Raw genomic sequence first — 15,256 nt, forward strand, 5'->3', positions numbered from 1 at the left:
GTCCATGTACATATATCGTTTCTTTTTAAAATAGCACAAATAAATCAGATCAGCTTACCTTATCAATATATTTAATCTTAAACAGCTGATGCATCATCATGGGAAATGGAAGGAAATATTTTAAACTACTTCCTCTTACTTCAACACACCGAAGTCTCTACAAAAACAAAACAATGTTAAAAAATACCTTTTTCCCTTTAAATGCCATGCTGGTTGAAAACACAATTCTTCTTGCAAAAATGTCATAGATATTCATTGGTCATCTCAACGAGATTGATTTTCTCGCTTGAACTGGTATAGCAAAAGTGAGTAAAGCAATTGAGTTGAGATGACAAATGATAATATATTTTGCTATTTTACCTATGAAGACCTTGTTAATATCATTGGCAACAGCATCATGCCACATGTGGGCCCTTAGTTTCTAGTGTTAACTTTTCATATCACTCTGCTGTACTTAGAAAGGAAATTATCTGTCAGTAAGATCAAATGAAAATTTGGTAAAATAGTGATAATACAGTTTATTCCATATTGATAAAACTTTGGTAGGTTTTATAACATTTGGATTTCACATAAAACAGCATATTCATCTAAGGAAAAAATTAAATATTCATTGCACAAAACGTGCATAATCATAGTAAAATTGTATGATGTACAATGGATTTTGGTAAATAATGGTTATTACAGGGTTTTCTGTCTCGTAATACAGAATTAAACAATAACTTAAACTGTCTTTGTTTTGAATTTTGGAAACCACATATTAACCTCGTATTGTATGATATTCATTTACAAACAAGTCTATTGCAATGATTATTGCACTTTCAGCATAGCAAAGCTTCTTATGGCTGCAAACTGATGACCAAAGTAATAAAAGTTACTTTAAAAAAAACAACTTTATATTATAATTATATTGTATAAAATATATATATTACCCTGCACATAGCTGGTGATACAAAGAAGAAATACTCAGGGTTTATATTACTGAACACTCCCTCCTTCTCTGCAAGCTCTTCTAACATGTGAAATACCATGCTACTTTCAATGCCTTCAGACATCTTTCCAACAAATGTAACTTTCTGTTTCTTATTCTCTACAAGAGTAATTGTAAATAATTAAAATGTTTAGCCTATATATGAAACAGACAATGTAATTCATTTCTGTTTGGTTTTTTTTGGCAGATAGAGTAACTAATTATTTTTTTCATACTTTTACTTTCAAATAAATCTATGCATTAATCTACCATCAAATATGAACAATATATATCGCTTTTAACATGATTAATTGGGATACATTGGTTTTTAAGTTTATGAAAACAAATTAAACACTTAGGCCGTGTACACATTGACCTAATCACGGTGTTGTGTAAGACCCTGTTCACACTGGCATTTTTTTTTTATCGATCTAATTTGAATCGATCTAAATAAAACCAGTTAGCGTTCACATTATCTTTAATCATATCGATCTCTATCGGTCTAATATGAACCACTGCGTTCACACTACAATTAAAAACGCAATCGATCTAACCTTTTTGCCCGTAAAACTGTAAACACTGTGTATAAATAGAATTAATTTATAAAATTCATGTGCTGATACACTGATACACACACTTGGAAAAAAAATTGGATAAAGTTATTGTTTCTCTTGAATCACAATTTAAAATTTTGATACTGGTGTTATTGCAGTTTTCTTTAATTTTGAAAAAAAAATAACTGTAGCAACGAAGTTACAACACAACGCCGGAAATACTGCGGTTCCTGCTAAAAAAAATCAACATAAGAAAAGAAGAGCCAGATTTCGCAAATCTATGCTATGGCGAAGACAACATGTTTACAGTTTGTTTTAAAGGTCTCTTAACATAGAAATATGGGTTAAACAACGAACCTCTGAGATGGTTTTGCCGCTATACATGCGCATACACTATTTTCGATTCAATCGTACTAGTTAAAACCAATCTCTGCGTTCACATCTAAAGTAAGATCGGTTTACTTTAGATCGATTCAAACTAAACTACCTCTTTTGGTGTTTTAGTTTAGACCGATTGAAGATCGATTCAATGCGTTCACATTAGCCCTTAAACCGATCTAAAGTGAACCGGTCTAGTTTAAATCGATAAAAATGTCCTAGTGTGAACGGGGTCTAAGTGTAACTCACACGTAAACTAAACACAATTACGTTCCCATTGATAAAACTCTATGTTTACCTGTTGTTTAAATCATGTTTTGTCTACACGCAGTTGATAGTCAATGTAGGCCTTGTGTAGGTTAAGTGTATACAAAACTAGGCATTTAGAACATTAGTTTTAACATGTATATTTAAGGATGAAATGATTTTTGAATAAAATTGATATTTATTACAATTATTAATAAACTTCTTCACAGAAATATTTGTCTAACTTTGATATATTTATTTGTTATAAAAAAAAATTTACGTCGCTTTATTAACCCCTAATCAAGACTCAAAGCATCATCATTGCTGTGCCGTAATTCATTTGAAAAAGTCTTCCCGAATCGACTGGACGTTGAAAGAAATACTTGCCACTGGTCTTTACTCAAACAACAATTCACTCATAAATGCATTACTAAACAAATTGTGAGGTAAATTGTATTTTGTTTGTCTAGTATCTCAGATCCGTTAAAATACATTTAAATAATAATAAAAACATTCCCCCCCTCCCTTTGCCAAATACTCCTTGGAGAAGAAATACCATCTGAAACAAACAGAAAAGATAGAAATGTAGTGATCCTAAAACATCTCAATCCTTTTTCTTCGTCTGTAAGCAAGCTAAGTTTTTTTAATGCGTAATCGAGACATCTTTAGTATCTTTAAACTAATCATCAAGTTGGCATTCATAGAGGAGCAACCACTTAACTTCAAAAAAAGGAAAGGGGGGGGGGGGGGGGGGGGCGCGGGGTTTCAGAGTATGTTTTTTTTCTGAATCAGAATTTTTTCACGCTAACGTTTTAATTCAGTTTTTTCTAGCAATCAAATATTTTTTTCAATATTTAACTTTAATATTTGAGGAAACTCTGGATTCAGGCCAATTTTTTTTTTATTATCTATGAACAGATTTTTTTTTTTTTTTTTTATCAAATTGGGGATAAGAATATTTTTAAAGAAGACATCCATTTACCCCCTCCCCCCTTTCTGAAGTCACATAGTCGTTCCCTAACTGCTAGAAAAGTTTTCCGAAAAAATTGAATATAGTTTACAAATGTGAACAAATCTTATGTACAGGTAATTAAACAAAGGTGTATAGATGTGAACAAATTTAATGTGAAACCAGTGTACATTACATTAAACTAATTGTAAAAATGTTTACAGTACATGGCGTTTAGTGTAAACACGGCCAAAGACTGTTCTTAATTGTAGCTATAATTTTATATATAATGAAAGTGAAATTTAGATGATCCAAATAAACAAATACTTTGATTTCAATTGTTTTCAAATGCCATTAACAGCTTCATAGTGCATGTAGTGTATGCCTTTTTATTTTTCATGTACCTTCCAATTATATAATTATATAAAAAAAAATAAAGTTGTTAAAATGTATACAAACTTAAGTTCAAAATAACTTTTCTCTTTTAATTAAATACCATTACAAAAAATCTTTTAAAAAATACATACCTAAGGGGACAATATCTGGTAAATTTATATGTCCTTTTAATCCACCATATTTGTGGGTATATTTAAAATGTGAAAGATTCCCGGTCTTTACCAAAAATGTGTTTTCTACCAACTTCTTTTGTAAATCCTACAAAATATCAGTTACTTTATTCATGAATTATTAACCAGTAGCCTTCTTAAAGATTAACAACTGTAAGAAATTATACTACATGTAAAATGATTCTGCAGAGCATTTGTCATGAAGATTGGTGAGGTATATATCAATATTAGCAAGCTGGGTTTTTTCCAAGTGTTCTTGTTTTCATGATTTTTCATAAGTATAAAGAATTCGGAAGTAATATCAAGGCAACAGAGATGTGGACAACCTCCATTTATGCCAACTATAAGCTCTAAATGTAGTTATCAAATCAAGCCACCAATTGAACTACTGTTGAAGACTGTATGTTGATGTGTCGGTATTTTGTGTGCTATGGGGATGTGGTCTCATTGGTATACATAAAGGCAACAGTAGTATACCGCTGTTCAAAACTCATAAATCTATGGACAAAAAAACAAAATATCCCATACCTCCTTTATTCATACTCATATATAATTTTTGTGCTATTTTCAAATTTCTTGAGTGGTGTGAGAAAAATATTTCTCAGCACTAGTGAAATATCTGTTCTCAGCAAATGATTGGTCGAAATTTAATTATGACTTTAAATTTTCTTGATTTCTTGTGAATTTCCTGTTGGGACATCCTGAAAAAGGCCACAATGTCTTACGACGTCACATGTAAAGAACACAAATTTCGGATAATCTTTGAAAAAGGAAGGATAATAATCATTAAAGAAACAGATTCCACCACTATAACTAGTGTATTACAATATTTCTCCACTCTCAACAGTTAAATTTTAATTATTTAAATTTTCTGCAAGCCTCACACTTTAAATATTAAAATTTAACTGTCTCTAGTGGAGAAATATTGTAACACAATTGTTGCAGTGATGGAATCTATAATTCTCTTACCTCTAATGCTTTCAAATAATCCATATTATTTTCAACAGCAATATATTTCTGTATTTTCTTGCCATTCTCCATTAAAGCTCTGGTTAATATTCCTTGACCTTAAGAGAATGGAAATACTATAAGATAAAAATCAAATTATATTATAAAAAAAAGAAAGTGAAAATTGAAAAAAAAGATGTTGATATCAATCTTTTGAATATTTTTCTATCCTAAGAGATGTGCGGTATATGACAATGAGACCAGCATACCGCAGTAACACACACAATTTTCAGAGTGAAAGAAGAGGTTGAAATTTTATCATGTGCTACCCATTAAAGCTACATAATCATGCAAGAACACATTTTTTGTCATCTAATAATGAGGAACATGCAGTCAGTCTATTCAACTTCAACAGAGTGCTTAATTTGTTCTAATAATTTCTATACAGCCTCCAGCACTAGGTGCCATCTTAAACCAACATTGAGGTTAGCGCTTACTTTGGTTTGTGTTGAAGGCCTTACTGTGACTATTAGATAAAGAACAGCAATAAAAGTGCTTTTCCTTTGCCTTTAGTGTGTTTTTATCTGTCCATGTTCTAATTTTGTGTCATGGATGAATACCCAATTTTTATACTAACGCAAAATAGTTGCGTTGTATAATGCTATCATGTTGTTGTCTGCATCGTCTGCATCGTCTGCGTCATTGTCTGAAGACATATTTGGTTTCTGGACAATAACTTTAGCTTTAGAGAATGGATCTCTAAAATAAATTACCAGAAGGTTCAATACCACTAATGGAAGGTTGGGATTGATTTAGGGGATTTTTGTCCAATAGGTATAGAAATTAGGGGCCAAAAAAGGGGCTCAAATAAGCATTTTTGTAGTTTCCAGTCAATAACTTGTGTTTAAGTGTATAAATCTATCTGAAATTATACAACAAGTTTCCATACTATAAAAGTGATGGTTATGGGGGTTATGCCTCAAATCATTTAGCAATTAGGGGCACAATTGTATTGCTCAAAAGCCAAAAAAAAATTTAAGTTCATTAGACAACATTCATTCTGTGTCCATGGTGTCAGAAACCTATGCTGAGTCAACTATTTAATCACAATCCAAATTCAGAGCTGTATCAAGCTTGAATGTTGTGTCAATACTTGCCCCAACTGTTCAGGGTTTGAGCTCTGTGGTCGTATAAAGCTGCACTCTGCTGAGCATCTGGTTGTATTATATTGAAGAAAGTCTACAATTTATGGTTTTTGTTTGTTTGTGTACAAGGACATATTGCATATAATCCTACCTGCATCTGTTTCAACAAGGATACCATCTTTATATTTTCTATTCTTCAGAATTGCATTTGCAATTTGCTCTACAACAATAAGTATGTAGTGGATTGATTAAATACTATATGACATTTCAGACTGTTGTTAAATCAACCTTTAGATAATGAATAGATTTTGAAAAACTGTCATGACTGTGGCTTCATTTGTTTTCGTAGGTACCAATTTTTCGTGGATATAAGGAAAACTTACATGTTTGTGGATATTTAATTTTATGGTTTAGACTAAGTCTGCAAACAAGCAGTGCCCTTTAAAAAAATTGTCATTTATTGAACATTTAATTTCGTGGTTCACCTTTTCCTTGTCAATCAATGAAAATTGGTTCCCATGAATAATAATGAATCCGAAGTATTTTGTAACATAAGAGAATTGAGTTCATTATTTCATTTTAAAAAAATGACAACAAAAATCTATAATTCTATTAAAAGAAGTTGGGAGTGGAATCATTTTCATAGGCGGATCCAGGGGGCCCTGGGGGCCCGGGTCCCCCCCCCCCTTTCGTGGGAAAAATTGGGTTGATTATATAGGGAATCATTGAAGCATGACTGGAGTGAGCCCCCCCCCCTTAGGTCAGTCAGCGGGACCCCCCCCCCCCCCCCCCCTTTAGGAAAAGTTCTGGATCCGCCACTGATTTTTATAGAAGTAACAACTTCCTGAATATTCTAAATCAATAAAATGAATCCATTTGATTTTCTAGACAAATTGTTCATAAATGTGATGATGCAAGTTTCAAACAGAAATAATATCAAAGATGTACATCATATTAAAAATATCAAGTTGAGAAATGTGATCAAAAAAAGGTTTCAGGGTCCAGTTATTTGGTTCTAGTGATGACTGTCTTCTTATTGAAAGTATTTGATTAAATCTAAATGTTCTGGACTGGGTTGCACAAACGTCTATTAAAGTTAATAGTCTATTAAAAGTACACTTAAATTTAATAGTCTATTATTTGCGTTGCACAAAATTTAATTAACGTTAATAGTCTATTAACTCACTATTAAATTTAATTGAACGAAGGAGCGCTATTAAGTCCTTAATTGTACATTTAAAATGGATGCCATGCAAGTGCTTGGATTACTTGTACCTCAAAATCAGCCAAAGAATACCGTGACAGGCTTCTCAACTCGATGATTTGACGGACTGAGAGCCTCGCACAGCCGGTGATATCCCACATTGTATGATTTCGTCACAAAAAGAATTGTTTTTGTTATTATTAAATTATAATAATAGAAAGAAAAGATAAAAAAGTTTTTGAAGCATAAATGAAGATATAATTGTAATTCTATATGATTAACCATTGTCATTATGAATCTATTAGGGAAACAATGGTTTTATTTTCAATACGGCAAGTGTCATTAAACTGAAGAAAAAAACTGTTGCCCTCATCCTTGGAAGTATGCTTTGTTCAAACTGAAATATATTTCTTAATATAAAATCCATTCTCCAAAATTAACAATTTTTAAAAGGCATGCATGGACGAAAGCATTGGACATTTGAAAACCTTTTATAACAGGGGTGAAGAATGTGCAATCTCCGTTGACGCTTTGATAAAGAGTGCTTTCATTCACGTCCGCATTTCTATTAAGTATGGCATGCCGGGTTAACATTTTAATGATTACTACAGATTGGAGAAATGAATAACAGAACAGTGCACAATAACGTACAATAGCATACATTGTTATTCGTAGGAGATAAGAGAAACTACGTGATACTTTTGATCTTTTTTTTTTTATTTAAGATGGCATGGTGTATATTGTCCATTATATTTATATCCAATACATATTTTTAAAACAATTTTTTTTTAGAACCGAAAACTGTAATGAAGATGAAACAAAACTATCCGACACTTTGGTATATCTTGGGTATAAACTTCAAACAAATATCTGATATTGACATTGGATAGGATTCATAATAACATAAACAATTATTGGACTTTTGGGGATCGCCCAGATATTCCGACACCCAACTGGTCCAACACCCCAATAGTCCGATAAAGGTTAATAAGTGCCGTAATAGAAAATATACTTCATGAGTAGAGCTTCATGAGGGTGTTGATGTGGATTTACAGAATAGAGAATATTGAGGGGGGGGTTAAAGAATAGAGAAAATGAGGTCCTAAAATAATGGGCAAAAGTATAAAAAATAGAGAAAATGGCAAACATTTTAAAGAATACAGATATCAGTGTATGTAAAGTGCGGATCCTAAAATACCATTTTCACTGTATATGCCATGCATTTCTGATGTGGAATGGTAAATAAACAGACGAAAAAATTATGATATTTGAAGAAAATGAAGAAAAATAGTTCACATGTAAATGTTTAGTAATAAATAATACAAGTTAGACAAAGTACGAGATGGGAACGGGTTTTTATTGCGCCGAGAGCCATCCATACGTGAAATATATACCGAAATAGGTGAATATTTAGGACGTTTTACGAACAAATCGTGCAGGTGATTAAAAACTAGCAGGAAAGATGTAGTTGAAGAAAAATATTCATTTCAACACAATTATTAATGTTGTATAACGTAGAATAGCTTCTGTTATTCAGTTTGTCCATATTGTATTGAATTCCACTATGATGCTATCTTTATGCGAGTCCGCCATGTTTACTGTTGAATAATGATACATTACTTTCATTTTCACTGTAGAGCGATTCATTAGTATTGTATATATGCGGTGCATTTTCACTGTATGCATTTTATTCATTTTTATGCAATAAATTCCTAATTCAGCCGACTTGCTCAAACAATGATTAAAGTAAGAAAAGGGTTTGATTATGATAGTACATGTACTGACTTTGAGATGGAAAGTTTTATTGAACAATCCATTAAATTAAATAGAATTAATATTTATTTTAAATATAATACATTGTAGTCATAATATAACAACATGTGGATCATTTAAGAGTTGAAAGTGTAACTGTTTTAGATTAAAGAAATCTATAATACTAAAATTACGAGGTCCAATTTGTCAGCCGTCATCACGTAAAAACGACGAATCAAAGAATTCAACTTTATATATAACTAATATAGTACAAAGGTGTAGATTAAAAATTACACCACTTCAGGCCCCTTTGTTTTCCACGTAATTAATATTGCCAATAATTAAGAAGTTCCGGGTCGAGTCCGATACCGATACCAATAGTATATTCACCTGTTACCTATTACCTTATATGTACGTTCCGCATATGACAGGCGCACCACCAAACGGTGTATTCAGGATTAATATGCTATATAAACGGGTCATAATCACAGGGTTGACACTACTAAATTGTCAACTTGTTACCTATTGTAGTATTTTAATCAGTAAGACTTTCTAAGATAACAATACGAATACTAAAAATCTGTGACTAAATATAAGGCGTATAGGTACAGTTTTCAATTTGTTAGCGGGGATGGCGTAAAACAGCGAATCAAAGAATTCAACTTTATTTATAACTAATAAAGGACAATGCTGTTGATTAAAAAATACTCCATTCAAGGACCTTTTGCTTTCTAAATAATTAATATTACCAATAATTGATAAGTTCCAGTTCGACGTGTTCAAACAGAAAGATTTCATAGCAGAGAAAACTTTGTATCTTATAATCGGCATGACTTTATCAGATGACAATACTAATACTAAAATAAGGCTTGCGCATAGTTATATACTTTAATTCAGTCACGGACCCGCGATATCACGGGTGTGTTCTAGTATATTTTAAAATGCATGCCAATTTGATAAAATTCATGTTTCTGCAGTAGTCATTAAACGCATGTGCAAACAAATTTTATCATTGGATTTCGAGTATGGGTCTATTTACAAAGCAGAAGAAGCATGTCATCGTTTTTTTTATAATTCATCAACATCTTTATTTAAAGTGCAGTTATATTTATACAATGCAATGCCACTTCATCACTGAATATGTACATCTATCATGTCTATCGAAATAGAATGGGATAAAAAGGGATAAAAAAAAAAAATGCTTTTCTAATATTTTTTTTATAAATCTCTTCTTGACCAATTTCAACGAGGTTTTGACGTAAGATTTATGATTTTTGGTCCGGTTTTAAATTGGCCCACAGGGTCCAAAATAAAACTTGAGGTTCTTTCGTAGGCTGAATCCATACATGATTGTGTTGGTTTTTTTTTGGTCCATTTAACAAGTTTGTGGGATCCTAACTGTCAAGAAATATATTCTTTTGAATTTCAACAATAATTGAATATTTGGGGTACTTTGGCATGCTGAATTTTACCGTGTTTTTAATTTTGGGATTTTGGTATTTTGGGCCAAATTATCGAAATGGTTTGGGAGAGATACATAGCTGTGTATCGTCATGTTAGTTATTCGATAAAGCTTGACAAAGCTTATTTAGTTTGACAAAATGTTCGCTACACCGCGTCTCATTCATTCTTTATTTTTAGGGGTGAATATATCCGACCACTTTCACTAATACATATCTACCGATCAACCGTGATAAATTGTCTGAGCCTTCTGCAAGCAAAATTCCCGGCGTTTCCTATTCAATATTAGTATGTACTTTCATTGTTTAGTGGCAGTTCAAGGGTCATTGACCTTTTTTCATGCCGGATGGCAACTATTACAGGGCCTATCTAAAAAAATTTACTGTCAAATGATTGTTCTCGGCCTGAACATGCATGTCAATAATATTTGCCACTGGACATCACGCAAAATTGAAATATTGTAAGTACTTTATGATATGTTACTTGTATTATTATTATACCCCCGCTTTGAAAAAAGGGGGGTATACTGTTTTACCTCTGTCTGTCCTTCCGTCAGTCCGTCAGTCTGTCAGTCAGTTCGTCCGTCCCATGAATATTTTTCGTCACATTTTTCTCAGGAACTACACTACCAGGATTTCTGAAATTTGGTTTCAGGCTTGATATAAGTCAGCTATACTGTGTGATGCGTTTTCAGATTCATCACTCGACAACTTCCTGTTGACCGAACACTTGTATCATTTTTTACACCTGATAGCAAATGCATATTTGGACGGGGGTATCATCAGTGAGCAGAAGCTCGCAGTTTCACTTGTTTTTAGGACTATCAGGAGGAATGTAGGTTTAACTGATGGGATTATTCTTTTGAAATCAAAAGTATTTATTTAAAAAAGTTGTTGAATTATTCCATGTCAGACTATTTGGGGTATTGGACTATCATAAGGTGTCGGACTAATGGGACGTCGGACTATTGGGTTGTCGCACCAATGTGGTGTCGGACTAATGGAACATCTGAATAACGGGGCTGCCCCGATTTATGATACTTAATTTCTTCCCTTGTGTATTTTTTCCGAGAATTTTCAATCCCTTGCAATGGCAACACAAGCAATTTATTGTATCTTGTTTGAAATAAATTAGCGGCTAAATTTTTCTCATGGGAGATTAAAAATTTCTGATTTTACCACGATTGTGTCAAATACTATAGTAATTTATTCGAGTTCCCAACCTTCCATAAACGAAGTGAAAAATGGACTTAGATTGAGTCAGACTCTCAAAATGGAAGATATAAATATAGCAGGCTGCAGTTGTCAATTTTCTTTTGTAGACGTCGACTATAAACTTTACCTTTAAATTAGTACCATAATGGAATTTAAGACTAATGCTTTTTTATTCCCCTATTCCCCTCGTTTTTCGAGACTTTCCTATTTTTTTCAATACAACATATGCAATTTCTTGTATTTTGGACATGTTTTGGTGTCAATTGAAAGTAGACCCAGGGTTGCGTTCAATATATTAGCGGCTACGTAGATGTATGACTATTGAACGTGTAGCTAGCCTAGCAGCTACGTAGATATTAATAGCAGCTAGGCTAGCTACACGTTCAATAGTCATAAATCTACGTAGCACTATGTAGCATTATTTAGCTGCTTCGATGTTAAACACAACCCCGTTGAAAAATGCTGAAATCGCTGAAATTGTGTTGACGTCATGAAAAATTGATGAAAATCGCCAAAATCGTGTTGACGTCATGGAAAATTGATGAAAATCGTGAAAATCATGATGACGTCGTGGAAACGATGAAAATCGTAATGATGTTGTGAAAAAATGATGAAACAGTCGCAGAATTAAATGGAGGTTAATTGACTATTAAAATGTTTTAATAGTCACTTAATTGTCTATTAGTTAATAGTATCCTTAAAAGTGATTCGTGCAACGCTATTAAATCACTCTATTAACTAATTGTCAATTAGATATTTAATAGTCTATTAGAAGTTAATAGTCTATTAACTTAATAGTCGTTTGTGCAACCCAGTCCTGAGCAGTACTGTGTTAGTTATATGTCATTGGCATCAATAAACATTTACATATATTAAAAAAGGCAAAAAAAATAATTATATTCTTTCAATTATACATGTATCAAGCATATGGAAAATGTTATCTGGTATTCTAAACTAATCAATAAAATATTTCATGTACATTAATTTATTACTTTTTCTTGGTTCATATATTATGTACCTGCTATTGCTTCATCAATAAAACTGTAAACTTTGTTTGCATTAGGTCTCTTTTTTCTTGTTTCAGCTTTCTTCTCTTTCTTCTCCTTTTTTTCTTTTGCATATTTTGTTTCTAAAATCTGTGTGTGAAATCCACCTATAAAATGTACAGCTGGAAATGATTTAAATCTCTGGACACTGAAGGTAAGAAGTTTACCACATTTTGTACAGATACTACCATTCAGCATCAAGTTGTGTGCTCTAATCAAGCTATTTAACTTCATAGTCAATGATGAACCTAGAAAGCAAAATAAAATCGTTAAAGCATTAAATCATGGACTTCTATATTGTAAAAATACTCTAAGATCCTTCATTTTTTTATTTTTTAATACTAAAGCTGGTAGGCAAATTGTTGTCTTGATCGCAACTTTTTTCAATGTTTCTGATGTTATTAAAAGACAATTTAGTGTTTTGAATAAAATTGACCATTGGCATTGTATTGAAATAAAACAGCCCATATTCATGTAGCAAAGGTTTTTCTTTCCAATAAATAGCTAAAAGTTTTCATTTTTAACTAATTTTTTAAAGGCTACATTTTTGGATTAGGGTCTACTCCTTTTGGATGGAAGGACTATTAATATATTTGGTTTATTTGACATCCAACCTTCTCTTCTTATTATATATATTATATACTGTAAGAAGAGAAGGTTTGATGTCATTATATAGAATATCAAAATATGAACCTATAGCTTAGATCTAGCAAACATTTCTATTTTTAAACAGCTAGATTCTGAAGTGATGGTTACTAGCACTCAGTACTCAAAGAAATTCACACGAAAATCGCAACAATAGTACCATAGATATAAGAGGTAAATTTTTAGAAGTTTTTGTTTATCTAAAATGGAAGTGGCCACACTTTTTTTCAAACATTAATATTTAAATATATGTTGTATTTGATGATAAAACATGACATATATATAGGTTGAGATTAAACATGAATGCAGCCACTTCAATTTTAGACAAAAACCAGAGCTCTTGTGATTATATTGGTATAGATATTCTCTATATAATTGACTAAAGATACTTAAGTGTTCAAAATTGAATTAAATATTTCATCAGAGAGGGTAGTAATGCCCTTTACTGTCTGGCGCCAAACGGTCATTTTCCAAAATAACAGTAACAACCCTCTGAAGAATCACGCTAAGGATATTTTAACCAATTTATTGCTAACTGTAGCCGTAAATTATCATTTGACCCCTGGCAGTAAACGGCATTCATACCCTCAGATACAGGAACATGGCACTGTCATGTATATAAGATATACTGTTCCAATTAAGGATGATATGTAATACGAAACACGTAGCTTTACATGCAAATTTCCTGTGGCGCTTGTGTCAAACATGGATTTATTTGAAACTGCTGCTTTTTTTTTATTCTGAGAGTCAAATTATATGACATAGTTATCCTGACCCCATTCAAGTTTATATTTTATATTTTTTATTGTATTTATATGATATGCAGGATAAAACTATTCACAAGGTCAGGATAATGCATAAAGTGTTGTCAATTCATAGCAACAACTTATTCTAGTAGAAAAGAATCATTTCATGTAATGCAATCCATCAATTTCTTTAAATATTACGTTAACATAAGGAAATAATACATAATATACCATTGATGTCATGAGGTCTTGTTGATATTCGTGTACGGAATTCATGAACCGTTTATGGTCCCGATATTAAATAGAATAGGGGAAGGAACTCCTTCAGAAAAATACCAGACTCATCGCCAAAGTTTAAGTTGCAGATTATATTTAATAGTTTGAACTAGAAAAACGACTGGATATTAAAGCAACATTTCAAAGGTAATATTCAAGTTTATAGATTTACAGAAACTGTACCAGGAAAAGTATTTTCGCCACCGGACACGCTTCTCTCATGTCATTTGTGAAAATGTTTTTGTTTTCAGTTGGATGTTGTGGTTTTCTACAATTTCGTTGTAGACTGCTTAAATTAGATACTTATTTTACCTGTGTGCTAGTTCTTATGTAGAAAGTAAGAATTACCACAAAATATAAACTCGAGTATGACAGTTTTTACCACTAGGTGGCAGCTTATGTTTTCATCTATTTATAGATTAGAACATGGAAGCCATTTTCTTCATGTGAATTACAGATTTGTAAGTTTTTGCCTCTTAGTCTAATGAAGTAACGTAATATAGAATAGAATGCGCAGGCAATTTTATCGAAGAACAATTCTTTCGCGTTAATGCATTAGCTAAAAAATGTTATTGTGTTGATTCTCTGTGGGTATCGCTTATAAATATTAAAAAGATATTCACAGTTAAAAATGAAAAACACTTTTATTTAATATTATGCATCTCTTACAAGTTCTTACAATGCAATGGTTTAAATTTATACGTTCCCTGAGACTTGAAAGAAACACATGTGTTCTTCAATTTAGAACAAACGTCCAGAAGTTGATTATGATACTGGTTGTGCAGAAAACCGGGTCTCTTTTTTCAATGAATCCGTAACAGATTTGTGACATATGGTGATTCCCCTCATGTTTCAATCAAAACATCAACTTTGTATGTCCTTCAGTGGTCGAGTGGTCTAAATAGTTACTACTGTAATCACTAGCCAGTCAACACTGATGTTGTGAGTACGAACCCCGCTTGTGAGGTTGCACTAAATTCTAATCTTAATTAACTAGGATTGTCAGTTATCCTATCGAAGGTCGGTGGTTTTCCCTAGGTACTTTGGCTTCCTCCACCAATAAAAAGTTGAACTGTCCACCATGAAATACATGTAGCCTAAATGTGGTGCTTAAAAGTGTTGTTAAAACACCAAAAGTCAAATGAATGTCATTTGCAGA

General features: G+C 32.2%; 1 protein-coding gene across 1 annotated transcript in view; it reads right to left on the reverse strand.

Moving 5' to 3' along the window:
• LOC143068415 (dimethyladenosine transferase 2, mitochondrial-like) overlaps positions 1–14,100 on the reverse strand; it is a 67,157-nt gene extending 53,057 nt beyond the window's left edge. Inside the window, exons 1-7 of the mRNA XM_076242438.1 lie at positions 14,053–14,100; positions 12,403–12,678; positions 5,905–5,973; positions 4,630–4,727; positions 3,622–3,748; positions 930–1,087; positions 59–157 (exon numbers count right to left, since the gene is read on the reverse strand). Coding sequence (XP_076098553.1) covers positions 59–157; positions 930–1,087; positions 3,622–3,748; positions 4,630–4,727; positions 5,905–5,973; positions 12,403–12,664 — 813 coding nt within the window. The 5' untranslated portion in view covers positions 12,665–12,678; positions 14,053–14,100. The remainder of the gene's footprint in view (positions 1–58; positions 158–929; positions 1,088–3,621; positions 3,749–4,629; positions 4,728–5,904; positions 5,974–12,402; positions 12,679–14,052) is intronic.
• Positions 14,101–15,256: the final 1,156 nt, after the last annotated feature.

The sequence above is a fragment of the Mytilus galloprovincialis genome, chromosome 3, assembly GCF_965363235.1.
Source record: "Mytilus galloprovincialis chromosome 3, xbMytGall1.hap1.1, whole genome shotgun sequence".
NCBI lineage: Eukaryota > Metazoa > Mollusca > Bivalvia > Mytilida > Mytilidae > Mytilus > Mytilus galloprovincialis.